General features: G+C 36.4%; 1 protein-coding gene across 3 annotated transcripts in view; it reads right to left on the bottom strand.

Moving 5' to 3' along the window:
- Positions 1 to 16,642, bottom strand: part of Nlk (nemo like kinase) — a 140,490-nt gene that overhangs the window by 30,860 nt on the left and 92,988 nt on the right. For all 3 annotated transcript variants that reach the window (XR_002387008.2, XM_021238509.2, XM_004856970.4), the window contains exons 4-5: positions 4,894 to 5,000; positions 3,368 to 3,453 (exon numbers count right to left, since the gene is read on the bottom strand). Coding sequence is in view for 2 of the 3 variants with exons in the window: in XM_021238509.2 (XP_021094168.1) it covers positions 3,368 to 3,453; positions 4,894 to 5,000 (193 nt within the window). In the remaining variant the exon portion in view is untranslated. The remainder of the gene's footprint in view (positions 1 to 3,367; positions 3,454 to 4,893; positions 5,001 to 16,642) is intronic.

Raw genomic sequence — 16,642 nt, 5'->3', positions numbered from 1 at the left:
GATCACTGCAAGTTCCAGGCCAGCCTGGGCTACAGAGTGAGTGAGTTCGTTCATTATGCACTACAAAGCAAGACCTTGTCTCAGAAAACAAAAAACAAGCACAAACAAGCACAGCACCTGCCTGGCAAGTGCAAGGCCCTGAGTTCTATTACTGGTACCAAACAAACAAAAACCTACCCAAAACAAAAACAAAAACTATCATACTGATAACAAGTTTTTAGAATACACACACACACACACAAACACACACACACACACACACACACACACATATTTAGTGCTGGGGAAGAATCCATGGTCGAGATATCTTTCAAAAGAAAACCAAAGGAAAAAACTTAAATCCTTTACTTATATATTTTTAAAAAACCCCAAACCCATTAAACCCATCCAACAAAGCATGTCTTCTGTTATAAAGCAAATTCTTTGTTTAAAAACATCAGTCTGATAGTGCACACCTGTGAGGCTGAGGCAGGAGGATCACCATAAGTTGGAGGCCAGCCTAGGCTACATAGTGAGTTCAAGGCCAGCTTGAGCTACTCTGTCTCAAAATAACAAAACAAAAGCATTAGTCTGAGCCAATCTTTTTGAGCAACTGAAGGGAAATTTGAGCCCAACTTAAGAAACTTAAAATGATGAAATAATTTAAAAGATATTGAGATTACCCAGTTTGTGCTTAATAGGAAACAAAATATATTCAAAGTATGAATGGAGACTAAAAGAAATGTTTTGTTATAGTTTTCCCTCAATAAACTGGTACATTTGAGAAGAGAGAATTTGTGTCTGTAACCTGGCTGTACTTTGGCTTTTTAAAAGCGGGACTAAGGATGAGTCAAAGGAACAGAGGAAAACTTCAATTAGTTCTGATTTGTGCCAGGTATTCAAAGTGACATATTCCTTTTGTTATCCATTATGTATCCAGAGTTTATAGGGCCAGGGATTTAGCTCAGTGGTGCCACCGCCTGCCTCATAAGCACAAGGTCTTGAGTTCGATCCCTGGTACCAAAAAAAAAGCAGTTTGGAGAGTTTATAATTCTGTAATAGATGATTTGGAAAATGGACTTCAAGCAGTTAATGGTATCAGGAATGACAGGCTCTGTAGAAAATCCTTTGTGAAGTCTTCCAACTAAGAACTCAAATAAGAAGAAACTGGCTTAAATTGTCCTAATACTGATATGAGTAAGACAAGACATTAACTGTAACATTTTCAATTTTTTAAAAAAAATTAAAATGAGTTACAGGCTCATCAAGAGTTAGGCAAGCTCTTTTCAAAAAGTAAAAAGTGGTAGGGAGGAGGAGGGACTCAAAGACCTTTGAAGGGGGCAATTAATTTCAGTGTAGAAACAAAAGAAATATTGGTTATTTTCAGGGAAAATATCAAAAACAAGTTTTTATGTCACTAGAGGTAAAACAAGGTCAGGGCTCTTCAAGGATATAATGAAAAATTTTCATTCATAAACAGTATAACCCATTGACTTGTAAAGAGAATTGGCCTACAGTTCAAAGAAAGCACTTAAAAAATGAAAGCTATACATTTGACTGTAAATGCTAACAACCTAAGTAATAACAATAGTCTTGATGACTTTTAAAGTAGGTAACATTTAAAAAATAGATTTTCCTTTTCAAATGTATCAGTTAAAATAATAAAAATAATTACTGTAGATTGAAGCACCATATAATACAATAGTCACTCGTGACATAAATCAGTTTTATTAGCTTATAGAGAGATGACACAGCTCTAGGAAGACCCTTATCTTTAATTTCGATGACGAGGAAAAATACAGTGGATTACTAACTATTCAGGAGTTCTGCCCATACATATCTGTTAGTAGAAGTAGAGAAATGTACATATGTAGATTTTGCTATTAGTGAGCCCATCTAACTAACAAGAAACAATGGGAAGTGGCACTACAGAGAGAAGTAAAATTGAAATAGATGATTTAGGGGCTACTAAATATAATTAGTACTGCAATCTATTCCTTTTAAGGGGGATAATTGAGAATTGGCTAGTCTACATTGTGGCAACACATCTGACAGGTGCATATGCCCCTTTTGTTTACCTAGCATTTTCTTTTTTTTCTTTTTTTGGTACCAGGGATTGAACTCAGGACCTTGAGCTTGCGAGGCAGGCGCCGGAACCACTGAGGTAAATCCCCGGCCCCCTAGCATTTTCACTTTTAAATATCTTTATGCTTCCCACTTTGCTACCTCAAGTATGAGGTATGATTTAAAAACACGGCGAAAGTTTAAACTTAAAAAAATTATTATAGTAAAAGGCAGATTGCCACCCTGGGCATGGTGGTGTATGCCTGTAATCCGAGCACTTGGGAAGCTTGGCAGGAAGATTACTGTAAGTTCAAGGCCTGGGGTACATAGTGAGACCATCTCAGAAAAAAAAAAGGTACATTGTCATGAATCTTCAAAATACTCCCTCTTACTTTGAATACACTTATCCTGTCATTTTTGCCACTGTCTGAAGCAATTCTGGAAGTCTTCTTTTGTGTTCTTAGTTGTGCTATTGTGGCTACCTGAATCAATTCAAATCATTTACATTTCATGGTCATCTTGACTTTAGGAAAGAGCTGGAAGTCACATGGTGCCATATCCAGTGAATAAGGTGAATGAAGACACACTGTAGCGTCTTTTGTTTTTTGGTACCTTGCGCTTGTGAGGCAGGCGGCAGAACCACTGAGCTAAATCCCTGGCCCTCACTGTAGTGTTTTTATGAACCTACCTTTCTGTTGGAAGGCACCTGGCAGCAACATCCACTGTATGTTTGCCCATATTCATAACGACATTCATAAAAGACAACTTCCAGAATTGCTTCATAAAGTGGCAAGAACAATGGGCTAAGTGTGGATAAGTGTGTTCACAGAAGGGGTATTAATGGCAATGTGTGTTTTACTTAAATACATTTTTAAATTTAAACATTCATTGTATTTTTTGATCACCCCTTTAGAAATGCTGACTGTGCAAAAATCCAGGCCAATTAATTTCTTAAAAAAGCATACTTCATTCTCATACAAATAAGAGCTAGTCTTCAAATAGTTCTTCTTATACTTCCTTTAATAATGGAACAACAAAAACCTCCCAAAACAACAAAAACCAATGTAACAATATGAAAAGATAACAGCTTCTGTATTCTTTCTAGTCATGTTTTAATTCTCATTTCCGTGTTTCCAAAACACAAAATATGTCAAAAACAGGAGTCAGGGCTGCAGTTTAGTTACGATGGCCATGACTAGTGATACTGCTAGAGAAAACTTGGTTCATTAATTTTAGTAAAGTAATGAAAATAAATTGTTCTTAAGCCTATCTTGGGCCTGACATTCTGATTTTTCCTTAGATCTTTAAATAAACTAAAGAATACCTTTAGAACACAGTTGCTGTTCACAAGGAGATTCCCTGGCTTAATGTCTCGATGTAAAATGCCAGCTGAATGCAGATATTTCAAACCTGAAATAAGAAGCAGATTTAATTGTAGGTATTTAATTTCCTTTTCTCAACCACTGATCTGGGAAAAACCTTAGAAGGAAAGAGAGCAGAGGATTTTAAATTGTTCTCTAAATAACTTCATAATGAATATTATTAAAAGGCTGACTTAGTCCCCACTCAAAAAACTGTAATTTTGCTGCAGTAAAATGTCATGAAAGGTTTGCATAGTCTGAAACGACGTCTATAATTTAAAAGATTACACAGGTTTAAGCATAGATAAGCTTCTTAGGCACTGAAGACTGACCATATGAATATCCTTCAACTGCTCATTAGTGTGGCTACTGGAGTCCTGCCATTGATACTCTCAACCTATGATTCTGAACCTGCTCCAACAAAACACTTTATATTAACCAACAGGGGACCATGCCCAGGAGATTCTTCATGGATATCATAAAATTCAGGAGCATGTCCAGGTTTGTTAGGAGCGTTCTTCACCACCAACAATCCAGAATGTAGTTCATCATTTTTTAATACTTTAAAAAATTTTTGGACCTTCATTGCTAAAAGTCACAGCTTGAAGGTTGAGCTAAAAAATGTAGCAAATCATAGTTTTCACAAGTGTAAAAAGTGCCAATAATCTTTCCATTTCCCCCTACCAGAGATAAATTTATTAGAAGTGAACATCCTAGTTTTAATATTGTTTAATGTGTTTTAATCCTTTTGGCAGATACTATTCAGACTCTCTAAAGGATCTTTTAATTCTATGAATTCTATGAAAAAAAATGTTATTTTACTAGATAATAAAGCTGTTTTACCTTTAAATAATTCTCCATTGGTAACAGCTAACTTCTAAAGGACACAGCTGATGGCCAGAGGCATAAATCATGCTAGCTCAAATCATTTCTCAGTCAAGTCGGTGCTCTTAAAGAGGAGGTCTGGAATTACTCAGCTGACTGTATCTATTGGTCTTCTCCATTTGATTTGGTTAAAACCAAAGGGTATTTTGTTTCTCTACAGTTGGACTCAGCTATTCCAGTCAATAGTCTGACAGACCCACCTACTGTTGGTTCGAAGAATGGACATCATCTATAGGACATAGTCACTATTTAATTTAGTCACTGAATGCCACACACTCCCATTCTGTGAAGAACTAATGCCTGTTTAGTGGATTTGTAACAAACCACTTTGCTTTTTTACCTTCCTAGATTAACCTCCTCAGCTGTCAGATGAATTTCACAAGTTCTTCCCTTCCATCACGAAAATAAGAATTATTTTTTTGGTCACCTTACAAATCTCTTATTTAACATCAAATACAACAATAATAAAATACACCTTAGTCCAGAGAAAAAAGGACTTTAGGGAAGAAGAATGCCTTGGAAGTCCAGATTAAAGTTCAAATAAAAAGCAAAACGTTTTATGTATGTCATGAGACTGTCTTTGTTTTCATAAAGAAAATCTTACCTCGCAAAATCTGATAAAGAAAAACTTTGACATGATCTGAGCTGAGTGGTTGAGGAGAGACGATAATTTTATGTAGGTCACTCTGCATCAATTCTGTGACAACATATCTTGAGGTTTTAAGTTAAGGAGAGTTCAGAGACTTCAGCCTCCAATTCCCTTTAAAGAATAACTTCCATTTTCAAGGCTGGATAAGCTTAAGGAAAGAAAGCTTCTAGACAGCATGACAGAGGTGACAATTCCAGCCTCCACAGAGAAAATATTGCCAAAGTTAAAAGTATGTACATGTTTAAAAGTTAGAAGTAAACAACCAAATTATTTTCTTATAATCAGCATTTATAAAAGAGAAAATATTTTCTTTAACAGCCAGGCCAGGAAAAATGTGAAGACCAAACAGTCTCAAGGTCTAGTAAGATATGCAACTAGATCATCCTTAATCCATCCAAACATCTCAAGGTCTATTACCCAGACATGTAACTAGAACATCTTTTGAATCCAAACAAAAAGAGGGGGTAGTAGTGGTGATCTCATCCTGGGTCACCTTAGAAAAAGATTACAACTCATCAATCAACTATGGTTTAAATTACAAAGTCTAACATCCCCAAAAATGTATAAAATGGTCAGCTCAAATCCAAGTCTCTCCATAATGCAAAGAACTTAATTCTTTTACTATTTAGCTTGTGTGGCCCAGGACCCCTTGGTTTCTAAAACAGCAGCCAGAATAAATTTTTCACTGGTTTATTTTTAATCTATACGTTTATACATAGAAAATGTAATGTTTAAAGGCTTCTATAATCCTAAATATTTTAATCTTAGGTTTTCTAAAGAAATCCATTTGCCTCATAATGAAAGATAAAATGTGATTTGGCTTATAGAATTTTTTATAGGACAATTTTCAGTGACAGCTCAGAATTATTCTATAAAATGATTCAAAGGATATTATCAAAGTTAAATTTGGTTTTTCCCCTTAATAGTTTTTATTCAACTTTGGTAAGAATTTTTAAACACCATTTGAAAGGATTAGTGACCACTGCTTAACTACCACTTAGATTCTATACTTATTATTTTGCCATATTAATCCTATTATACATTCACCCATTACTCTTTCCATCCATCAACTTATCTAATTTTTGGGATGCATTTCACAGAGTGATCTTTTAGGGTAAGGCCAAATTGTGTAACTTTTCTGCAAATCCTTTCCACTTCATTTTCAGTAAAAGTGTAAGTCCTTCAAATGGCCTTAGAGTTCATAAATAATCTGGTGTTTTTACTTCTCTGACAGCCTTTCCTATCACCTTCCTCAGGGCTGTTCTCTGGACATACTAAACACACTCCAGTCTGAAGTCTTTGCTATAGTGGTTCCCTGTGCATGGATTGTACTTCCCAATACTTTCCTAACTCTTATCTTTCAAATGATGCCTAACTGGACCAATCCCCATCCAACTTCTACCTCTTTGCATAGTTCTGTCTTCTTTTTCCTTTAGTACTTATCATCCTGTGTAACTTACTCATTATGTTTACTGTCTTTTGTAAACCCTCATCCATGAAGGCAAGGGCTTTTGTCTATTCTCTTCACAAATCTATTCCAAACTCTCAGAACAGTACCTGTATATACTAAGTGCCTAGTAGGCACCAGGTGTACTACTAAATGTCTTAAATGTCATCTCATGTATAATTTATGGCAACCCTACAAGGTTGGGTTCACAGATGAGGAAGCAGGCTGACACTGTCCTACGGGACTGCATAATCTTTAATGTTAAGTGGTTATTTAGTATTCCTTTTCATGTACTACATCATGAGTTGAGCACCCCTTATCATTGGGTGTTTAGGCTATTACCGTTTCAGCATAATGTAGTTCTCTGTGGAGCTCTTAGAGCTTTATGGTATTGCTACATGAGACAACTTCAATTATGCATAAATTCTTTCTCAGGTTAATCCATTTCTCCAGAAAAGCGCCCTCTAATCTTGTGCCATAGGAGGTACAGGTCAGGCTGCCATAGATCTATGTGAGTGAGTCTAGGAGTCAGAGCCAGAGATACCATAGCTAACCATGTTGTCTTCAAAAACAAACCTTTGGTCTCTTGCAGGGAAGGGGAAGATTAGGTCATCTTAATTCTTCTTACATAGGCTTATAACCAATCTTGTGTTTAGATATACCTGCTTCCCTACTTTCTGAGATACTTGATGCCTCCAATTCCTAAGGCTTTTTGATGTCCTACAACAAGAATCAACCTGTCTCTGGGTGCACGCCACTGCCAGTTTAGATTTCTGCCTCTTCTCTGAATTTTTAACACTTTATTGACATTGTGCTCTACCAATTTTGTTTTCAGGTTGAAATCATTTACATGTTTATTGGCCACATGTATGTGTGAGCATGAGAGATAGAAAAAGAAGAAAAGTGAGAGCAAGGGCAAACTGTTTCTGTCCTTTGCTTAATTTTCTACTGGGGAGGTAATTATTACTTGTAAGGCTGCTTCCATTATGAAGGATATTAATCCTCTTATATATACCGAATCCCTGCAATCTCAATCACAGGATAAAGACAGAAAAAACATTCCTATTTGCACCAGTAAGTCTTAATCAGAAGTCTCAATATTCTCCTCCCCCTATTCCCACCTGGTACTGGCGACTGAACCCAGGGAGCACTGAGACACATCCCAACCTCCTCCCCTCACTTTGAGACAGTGTCTCGCTATGTAGTTCAGGCTGGTTTCAAACTTATGGCAATTCTCCTTCCTCAGTCTCCTGAGTGCTGGGATATAGGAATGAACCACCATATCTCAATATTCTTGAGTTATACTGATTCTAGAACTCTTAAGGGACAAGGGCCAGGGATGTAGCTCAGTGGCACTGTGCCTGCCTGGTAAGCTCAAGGTCCTGAGTTCGATCACTGGTATGGGGCTGGAGGAGGAGATCTTAAGAGACAAAAGCAAAGGAACATTACATTGGAAAAAACACAACAACAAAACCAGAAGAACTTCACAACTCCCATTATTATATTAAGTGCTGATCCCATGGTCTGAATATTTGTATCCTCCCAAAATTCATACGTTTAAATCATAATTCCTAAAATGATAGTATTAGGAGGTAGGGGTCTTTGGGAGGTGATTAGGTTACAAGATCAGAGCCCTCATGAATGGATCATGCTCCTATAAGAGCCACAAGAGAGCTTGTTACTCCTATCTAACATCTTTTTTTGAGACAGGGTTTTGCTATGTAGTTCAGACTGGCCTTGAATTCAGTATGCAGGCCAGGCTGGCCTCCAACTCACAGCAAACCTCTTTCCTCAGCCTTCTGAGTGTTGGGATTATAGGTGTGCACCATGCCCAGCTCCTTCTACTATTTTAGGTTACAGCAAAAAGACTATATGAACCAAGAAATGGGCCCTCAGCAGACAACAAATCTGGTATCATCTTAATTTTGGACTTCCCAGCCTCCTGCACTCCAAGAAATGAATTTGTCATTTATAAACTAGTGTATAATATTTTTTTGTAGCACTCCAAATGGACTATGACAGTTGTCAACTTGGAAGTTTTATCTGGGAAAAAACAGTCCTACAGAAAGAGAGTACAAAAGAAGCACTTATCTGCATGGGATGTCAGTCATGTCTGCTGAGTTTATTGACAATTTTTTTGCTCCTGCCAGCACTGAAAAGTTTTTGCATGGTTATGAAGAGCAGGCTATATTCTATTCTGCCTCATATTTCTACAAAACTGGCAGCCAAGTTGTGATGCCAGGATCTTTAGCGTTAGTAGTGACAGTTGGTATGCATGCAAGCAGCAGAGAGAAAACATCTTAATTTTCAAGTTATCAGGTTGAATTCAGAGTGCTGACACTTGGAAAATCTTGCTTTGACTTATAAAAGGAACAAATTGGTACAAAAGCCAAAAACAGAATAAGTATGAAATAATGTTGTATGTTTTCTTCTAACAGTGACTTCATTTTCAAAGAAAGGGGAAAAAGGAAACTTTGGAATAGGCATTATTCTACTTTATAACTAGTTACTCACTTCAGAAAAAAATTTTACATTTTATTTGGCACTATAAAACATATCAGGCCAGGATGTTGGTCACCCTTAGACCTAACGAATGTGAACTGACAAACTAGACTACTTTTTGTTTTGACCAACTATAGTTTCATATGGTCAACCTAACACAAAGTATTATCAAGTATCAAAAAATTTAGTAAGGTTTTCATAATCAATATAGAGTATGCTTTTGAATACGTCAATTCCTCCATACTAAAACCACATACACATGTACATAATTTCTCGCAAAATATAAACCAGCAAGTATTTCCTCTACTAAACACAAATGACTGTATCACCATTGTTTTCAGGATCTATAAACTTGAAAAACCTTTCACTGAATCTTCTATTAAAGTATTCAAGAAAACAGAGTTTAAAAGAATGCTACTTTCAGGCTAGGGATTTAGCTTAGTGGCAGAGGACCTGCCTGGCAAGTGTGAGGTACTGAGTTCGATCCCTGGTACCAAAAAAAAAAAAAAGAATGCTACTTTCATATATCTCTGTTTTAGAAGATGACAGGTTGAGTTAAAAAAGAAAAGAGGCAGGGGATTTAGCTCAGTGGTTCTGCCGCTTGCTTTGCAAGCACAAAGACCAGAGTTCGATCCCCAGGACCAAAAAAAAAAAAAAAAAAAGTAACTAAAAAAGAAATGAGGCAAGTAAATAAACTAAGTCAAAAAGTCTAGGGCAAAAACACATAGAACACTTCACCTTTCCATTTTCTGTTTAACTTTGTGCAGAAATGCTCTTTTTCTGTTAATAGCGTCTAAACACAAAAGACTGAAGACATTCTAAATACAAGATTTTTTTAAACAAAGTAATTAAAATAGCCTCTTTGCTGAGACTAAATTTTGATATGCTTTAGTTCTACAAAGTAAATTCTTAGGGGAAATATGTTTTTTACTACAGGAATACAACAGCTTTTTCTTCACAGAAAACAACCTAACAACCAGGCCAATCTTTTAAAATTTTCTTTGGAAAATATAATTTCTGAATTTTAAAATTTAACACTAAATCTGCAAAAATTTAGAGGCCCATATACCACTTTATAATAAGGTTTCTGCTTTGCTCTAGCAGAAATCCTCTGAAGTCTCAATCCCCAGCATAATGTCTCCCAGATGTCTCAAATAGTTTCCATGCCAACTAAAGCAGCTTAAATTAAATGAGGGGCTGAAAAGGCACCTGCATCACTCCAGGTCTGTTGTGCATTAAATAAAGCTTTCTTGACAGGGATTCAGAGGTGCCATTAACTTGAACAGCATCTATCTGATTATTGTTTGAGTAATTCAATGAGGGTCTCCACAAGAGTAAAACAGGGTGCCCTTTTCCCTCTCCTGGTCCTTCTAAATGGGCCAGCCCCTCCAACAGTTGGTGTACCTACTGGATCAATGAGTTTGTTAACGATTTTTTAAGTTATTATTGGCAAATGATAAACTAAAAAACTAAAGTTAGAGTTTTCAGGAGAACATTAGCAGATTAACCATTTCCCCTATTAAAACCTGTCATTAAAAAAATGATCATTAAAACATGGTGCATGGTATGGCAACCTCAAATGATTCGAACAGCCTTGCTACAAAATAAAATGCTGCTGATTGCAGCAATTAGTTAAGTAGCTTCATGAAATATGAATTTCAAAATGTACTGATTTGCTTCAGAAAAATGAATGATGCAAATGAACAATTACAGATGTATTGGGGAGGGAACACACTGCAGCTTTGAGGCATCAGGTGCCCAAGAGAAACAACAGTGCCTGTGTTCCTTTAAAGAACTAATCCTTAAAAAATTTTTTTTTTAAGTTAACACTTCCTGCTTCTTTACTGCTTTCTCAATATTAGTTACTGTAGGTCATCACTTAATAGAAAAACGGGCTAGAGAGGTTGTGTGATTTACCCAAGTCACATTCCCATAAAGCCATAGCTACTTATATTTCTTGATTCCTAGGCCACTACATCAAGCTGCTTCCTAAACAAGTCTGCCTTCATGAGTCTATATTCCTACTTTTCTTTTCTTTTCTTTCTGGACTGGGGATCAAGCCCAGGGTCTGTGCATGCCAGGCAAGCATTCTCTACCACTGAACTACACTTACCCCACTATTCCCATTTCTTAATCAATTATCATCACATTATGCAGATTTGAAATGAATGAGAGCTGAATTCTGTAAGAGTTTTTTTTTTTTTTTTTTTGGTACTAGGAATTGAACTCAGGACCTTGCGCTTGCCAGGCAGGGCAGTGCCACTGAGCTAAATCCCTGGCCGCAAATTCTGTGTTTTTAATTATGGGATATGATGAGAAAAAAAAAAGATAAAGTCTGCTAACTTGTTTTTAAAAAGCTACAATAAATTATCTCATCTAATCCTCATAATACCTAATTTGTAACTATTCCTATTTACAAGTTGAACACACTGAGCTTGGGAGAGGTTAAGATGCTTGACACAGTATGTGGATTCAAATCTAGGGTGTAATGATTCTGAAGTCTGACCCTTTGCTTTCTAGTGAAGGAGTATCGGGCTGACAGGCCAAATAATGACAGTCCTTTTGCCAATAAACTAAAAAAAAAAAAGGTTAAAAATCATAATAAGTTTTTGTTGTTGTTTTTTATACTGCACTCTTTGCCTATCTCTTTTTACCTCCTGAGTATTCAGTTCCTTCAGGTCTTCCTTATTCTCTTTAGTCCAATTATAAAATTAAATTTGCCAATTCAAGAAACATTTTCTCTCCATCTATGAATCATATATGGCCACTTAAATAGCTTTGTATTTTTTAAATGGATGAGAAGAATTTAAAAAATTATTGTGTATAAAAGGAACAAGGGACTCTAGGCTAATTTTTGGTGACAGAGTAGAGAGTTGGGCTAGTGGCCCTTGACAGGTAAATGGCAAAAAACAATAAACAACTGAATTAGAAATTGCTGGAAATACAGGACAGACATTTGATAAGAGGTCAAAGCCGAGAATATAAGTTTGAGACTCATTAGATATGGTAAAAATGAAGCAGTGATATCTCTACTTTCTATTAAATGAAATCTGCCAGACAGGGCAATAATTTTGCCTTTGGTTAAAATTTTATTTTCTTTGTAAAAAGATTTTTAAAATTATGTTTTGATTTTTCCCTTCATATACTGAAAAAAACTGGATACTTATATTATACAAATACATCACCATAATAGGCTATAAATTCAACCTCATTGGCAGCATCTTTTCGAACATCCATCAAGGTAAACAGCAGAGTTGTTAGTGCATACAACAAATATAAGAAGGAAATATTACTTGCCTCACATGAAAGTTGCTCAGGAAGAAAATGTTTTCATGGAGGACATAATTAGAGGGTGGAAAAAGCAAGAAACAAGGAATCTTCAGAGGATCAAGGAGATGAAGTGCAAACATGAGAAATACCAGAAAGGCAGAGAAAAAAAGGGGTGTATTCAGAATTAAAAACAGATTTGTACAATTTTCTGAGGTAAAAAAGATTACGGGCAAGAAGACTAGGAAACTAATCTAGAGCCTGGCAGCCAACTACACTTAGTGCAGTGTTGGGCCTCCCTTGACTTCTTGTTCCAATTAAAGCAAATCTGAACTGTGATCAGTATTTTTTTTTTTTTTGGTAACAGGGATTGAACTCAGGTCTTTGCACTTGCACAGCAGGCAGTCAAACCACTGAGCTAAATCCCCGGCCCCGATCAGTATTTTTTTTAACCTACCTCTATGATGCTGTATCTATTTATTTTAGGAAGTAACTAAAGAATGCAAGATAATCAGACTCATGCCAGAAATCCTGACTATCCCGACTGTCAAAGATAATTCTGTAGAAAAAGCCACACAATCACCACAGAAACAAATACTGACATCAAATTCTGACCTTCAATTATGAGTAGGATGATTGAGTATTTTTCTGTTTTTAGAAAGTCATGATTACTTAAGCAGTCTCAGAGGATGCAGGACTGATGCCAATAGCATCTTTGTTTAACTGTCATCATTAGCATCAATAAATACTGACTGGGTACCAAGTGGGTGTTGAGAGCATGCTAACTCAATGACTAGATAGAGAAAAAAGATAGATCCATACAAGGCAACACTGAAGAAGTTAGAAAAAGACTGACATTAGAATATAAAAATCAAGTAGAGATGACAAGGAAGTGAAAAATTTTAATGTACATGGACACAGAAGTTTGACCAAAAAAAGATAAACAGCTGATATTTATTCAGTTTTCGATGTTAGGCAACCAGTTTTAAATGAATTTTTGCCTAATCAGCTCTTAAATTACTCTAAAAAAATAAGTCCTAGTATGATCACCATTATATAAAGGAGCAAAGAGGTTCAGAAAGGTGAAAGAACTAGTCAAAGGTCATAGCTATTATTTAGTAGAGGTGCCCCTTTTCTTAACCTGTACTTTTTCTTTCAAAAGATCAAGTATACCTCAGAAATATAAAACCACAGATAAAACTTGGAACAAAATAAGTCAGAAAGGAGAAGGCCTGAAAACTTTAAAATAAGGACTTAAATAGATCGATGACCCTCGTCTGACACTCTCCACTCTCAACTGCCTGAATTCCCAGAATGGTTCTTCTGGGCCACCTGAGCCTGGGGAACAATGCCTGCTCTGCTAGGACATAGCACACCCAGCCCACCTGCTAGGTCTCAGTGTACCCACAACAAAACATTAGCCATTGTAGGCCCGAGGATTTAGCTTAGTGGTGCCGCCACCTGCCTCACAAGCACAAGGTCCTGATTTCGATCTCTGTAGTACTACAACAACAACAACAAAGCATTAAGTCGTTGCTATAGGCATGCACTCAGCCATTCCCACTCCCCCAATCTCATGCCCTCTTCACCTCACACCACGCAAACCCATTTCAATATTCTCCAACCTTATCCGTAAAAGACCCAGCTCAATAAACTTGGCTTCTCCTTTGGAGTTGCTCCAGAAGGTCCTGCCTATAACCCCAAATTCAAGCAAATTCTTTTACTGGGTCGTAACAGTTTATCTAACAGTAGCTATCATCATCATCATCATCATCATCATCATCATCATCATCATCATCTAGAGAGGAGGAAATTTATTAAATATCAATATGCTGAATGCTGTCCCAAAAGTCCTAACATACATTAACAGCCTTGTGAGGAAGAATATTTCCCCTATTATCACTGAGAAAACTTGAGGATCAGAGAGAACTATCAAATAACTTTTTTCAGGGTCAAAAAGCTGATAAGAGACTGTGCATGTGTGTGGAAATTCAGGACTTGAATTTAGGACTGCCTGAAAGTCCATGATCTTTGCCACAATATATGACTGTGCTTTTATTTCTTCCAACATCTACCCCTGGGACAAAAGCAAAAGAAAAAGCAATCAAAAAAGCTCCTTTAAGCCAATGTGATTTTAAAAACATCATGCAATCTCAAAAGGATATCACCACTGAAGTGGAAAATTTTATTCATTTTTTATTAATACACTCTCATGTGGGTTGTTGGCACTGAAAAACATTATGTTGATGATAGTCACATTCCTTCAGAGTTCATTCATTTGAGGACAAAGAGTCCTTTCTTAGACCAAGAAAAGTTTTTTACAGCACATAGCATTTTTGAGAAGTATCTAGATGGTTGGTTTTGTACAGAGTAGAAACTCAAGGGAATAATTAAAAGTGCAAATCTCTGCAAGACCTCTGGAAAGCTCCACACGGGGGACTCATAGTTTTGGTAATGAGCTTCTAGTAACCTGAAGGGTTTCTCCATCTTGAGCTCTGAGTGGTGAAAATTAGTTATCAGATTGGTAACTAATTATATCCTTAATATTCCACATATAAAAAAACCCAAACAAAAGAATCCACACACATACACCAAAACAAAAACACACATAAACCCCAAAACCTTTGCTTTCTCATGCAAATCATATTTCTTTGAGAAAAATGCCATTTCAACCTGATCCTTTTTCTTCCATTTGCTTCTCTTACTACCTCTAAGTATCATTATCAGTAAGAGGAAAAGACTGACAATTAAATATGTAGTTACTGGGCAGGGGATTTAGCTCAGTGGTTCTGCCTCCTCCCTCACAAGCACAAGGTCCCGAGTTCGATCCCCGGTACCAAAAGAAAAAAATGTAGTTATTAGTCCTAGTGCCAATTATGTAATGCAGTGTTCTTGAATAATGACATGCACAGAGTATGCAGAAAGCAAGACAATAAGTAGTACATAAATAAAATGTACTTCTGGCTGAAATATAGATTTGTGGTGGGGTGTTATAAGTCTATTAAGATTCCTGACACACTGCTCTCAGACTGAGTTGACAGCAGGAGACTTAGCTGGTCTGTGAGGTGCCTAAAAGCCCTACTGATTCTCTATATTCTTCAATTAAGGCAAGTTTCATATATTTAGTGGCTTCAGAAATCCCTAGGTTTTCATGTTAACACATACCTCCTGGTGTCTAGCAATCTTAAAAAATAGAAATAAAGTCAGGATAGTAGAATCTGACAGAAAAGATAAAATAAATACAGTCCCATGAGTGCCCTTAAACCCTCACACCTGAATTAAGTATGTCAAGCAGCTAATAATCAGAAGGTTAACCAGAAGGTTAAGCAGTTCAGGAGAATGATAATAGGGTTCTGAGGCTTTTCAGAAGCTCAAATTAGGTGTGGCTTTGTAGTTATTCGATATTACCCTTTAATAGTTGAGAGCTCTGACAGTATTTTATTCCCACCAGCTGGGAAGTTTTCGAGATGTATTTATTTTTTAATAGAGAGGTGAAGAGACTAGAGTCAAGCTTTAGAATTTTTTTTTTCTTCACTTGAACACAGATGTTTCAAAGAGCTGGTGTGAAAAGTAGCTCCAACCATAGTGACTCTCTTCAAAGCAAAGGGGAAAAAATATTTCAGCAGAGCTGGAACTTTAAACAGTTTTTTAAAACAACCTTAGGATGTGTAATACCTTAAAGCCTAGGTAATCTTTATGCAGACAACAGGAAGGCCTTTCAAAGGAACTATAAAAGATGTGATGACTATTATGGGGGGATAAGAAAGATAAGTGCCACATACTGTTCTTAATACTGTATCCATTCATATCATTTTAACCCCCAAAATAATTGAGGCAGGTACATTATTCTAATTTTATTAATGAGGTAATTGAGACACAGATAAATTAAGAAACTTTCTGAAGATCACACAGGTAATAAGAGGTAAAGCTGGGATTAAAATTTAAGCAGTCTAGTTGAAAACTCCATGGTCTTTGTCATTATCATAGATTTCCATTCTATTTCCTCAAGACAGCAGAATGCTGGTGAAATGGGCCCTGAATCAGTGGTAAGAATTTTGAATAAAGGCGTGATAAAGATCTTATTACTATCTTGTAATATGACAGTAAGTCACTAAACTAAAAACTTCTGTCAGGCTACAGATCTAAGGGATGATGAGAATGTGATAGAAAAAAAGGAGAAGGGTACTAATTTTAGAGACAGCTCTTAATTATGCCCCAACACCAAGACTTTGTAGGGAGAAGAAAGGGAGACACCTGGCTGGTCTGGTTTCTTAATGTAAGAATACTCTGGGAATACAGGATAAAGGTCAATTTTCCACATCCCCGTGTTCAGGGCTGTCTTAGATTTTTCTTACTGCTCAGACAAAAAAGAAAGATAAAACTGATTCATTACACAGTGTTTAGAGAATCAATAAGGTCTGGAGTTTATAAACTACCAGGAATAAATTTTTATTACTGATTGATAAAGTGTTATAAAAACATGTCATA

Source organism: Heterocephalus glaber, unplaced genomic scaffold (assembly GCF_053883595.1).
Source record: "Heterocephalus glaber isolate CG9 unplaced genomic scaffold, H.glaber_assembly_v1.0 deba00001564, whole genome shotgun sequence".
In the NCBI taxonomy this organism is placed as follows: Eukaryota; Metazoa; Chordata; class Mammalia; order Rodentia; family Bathyergidae; genus Heterocephalus; species Heterocephalus glaber.
The sequence above is the reverse complement of the archived record's forward strand: the minus strand, read 5'-3'. Positions and strand labels throughout refer to the sequence as shown.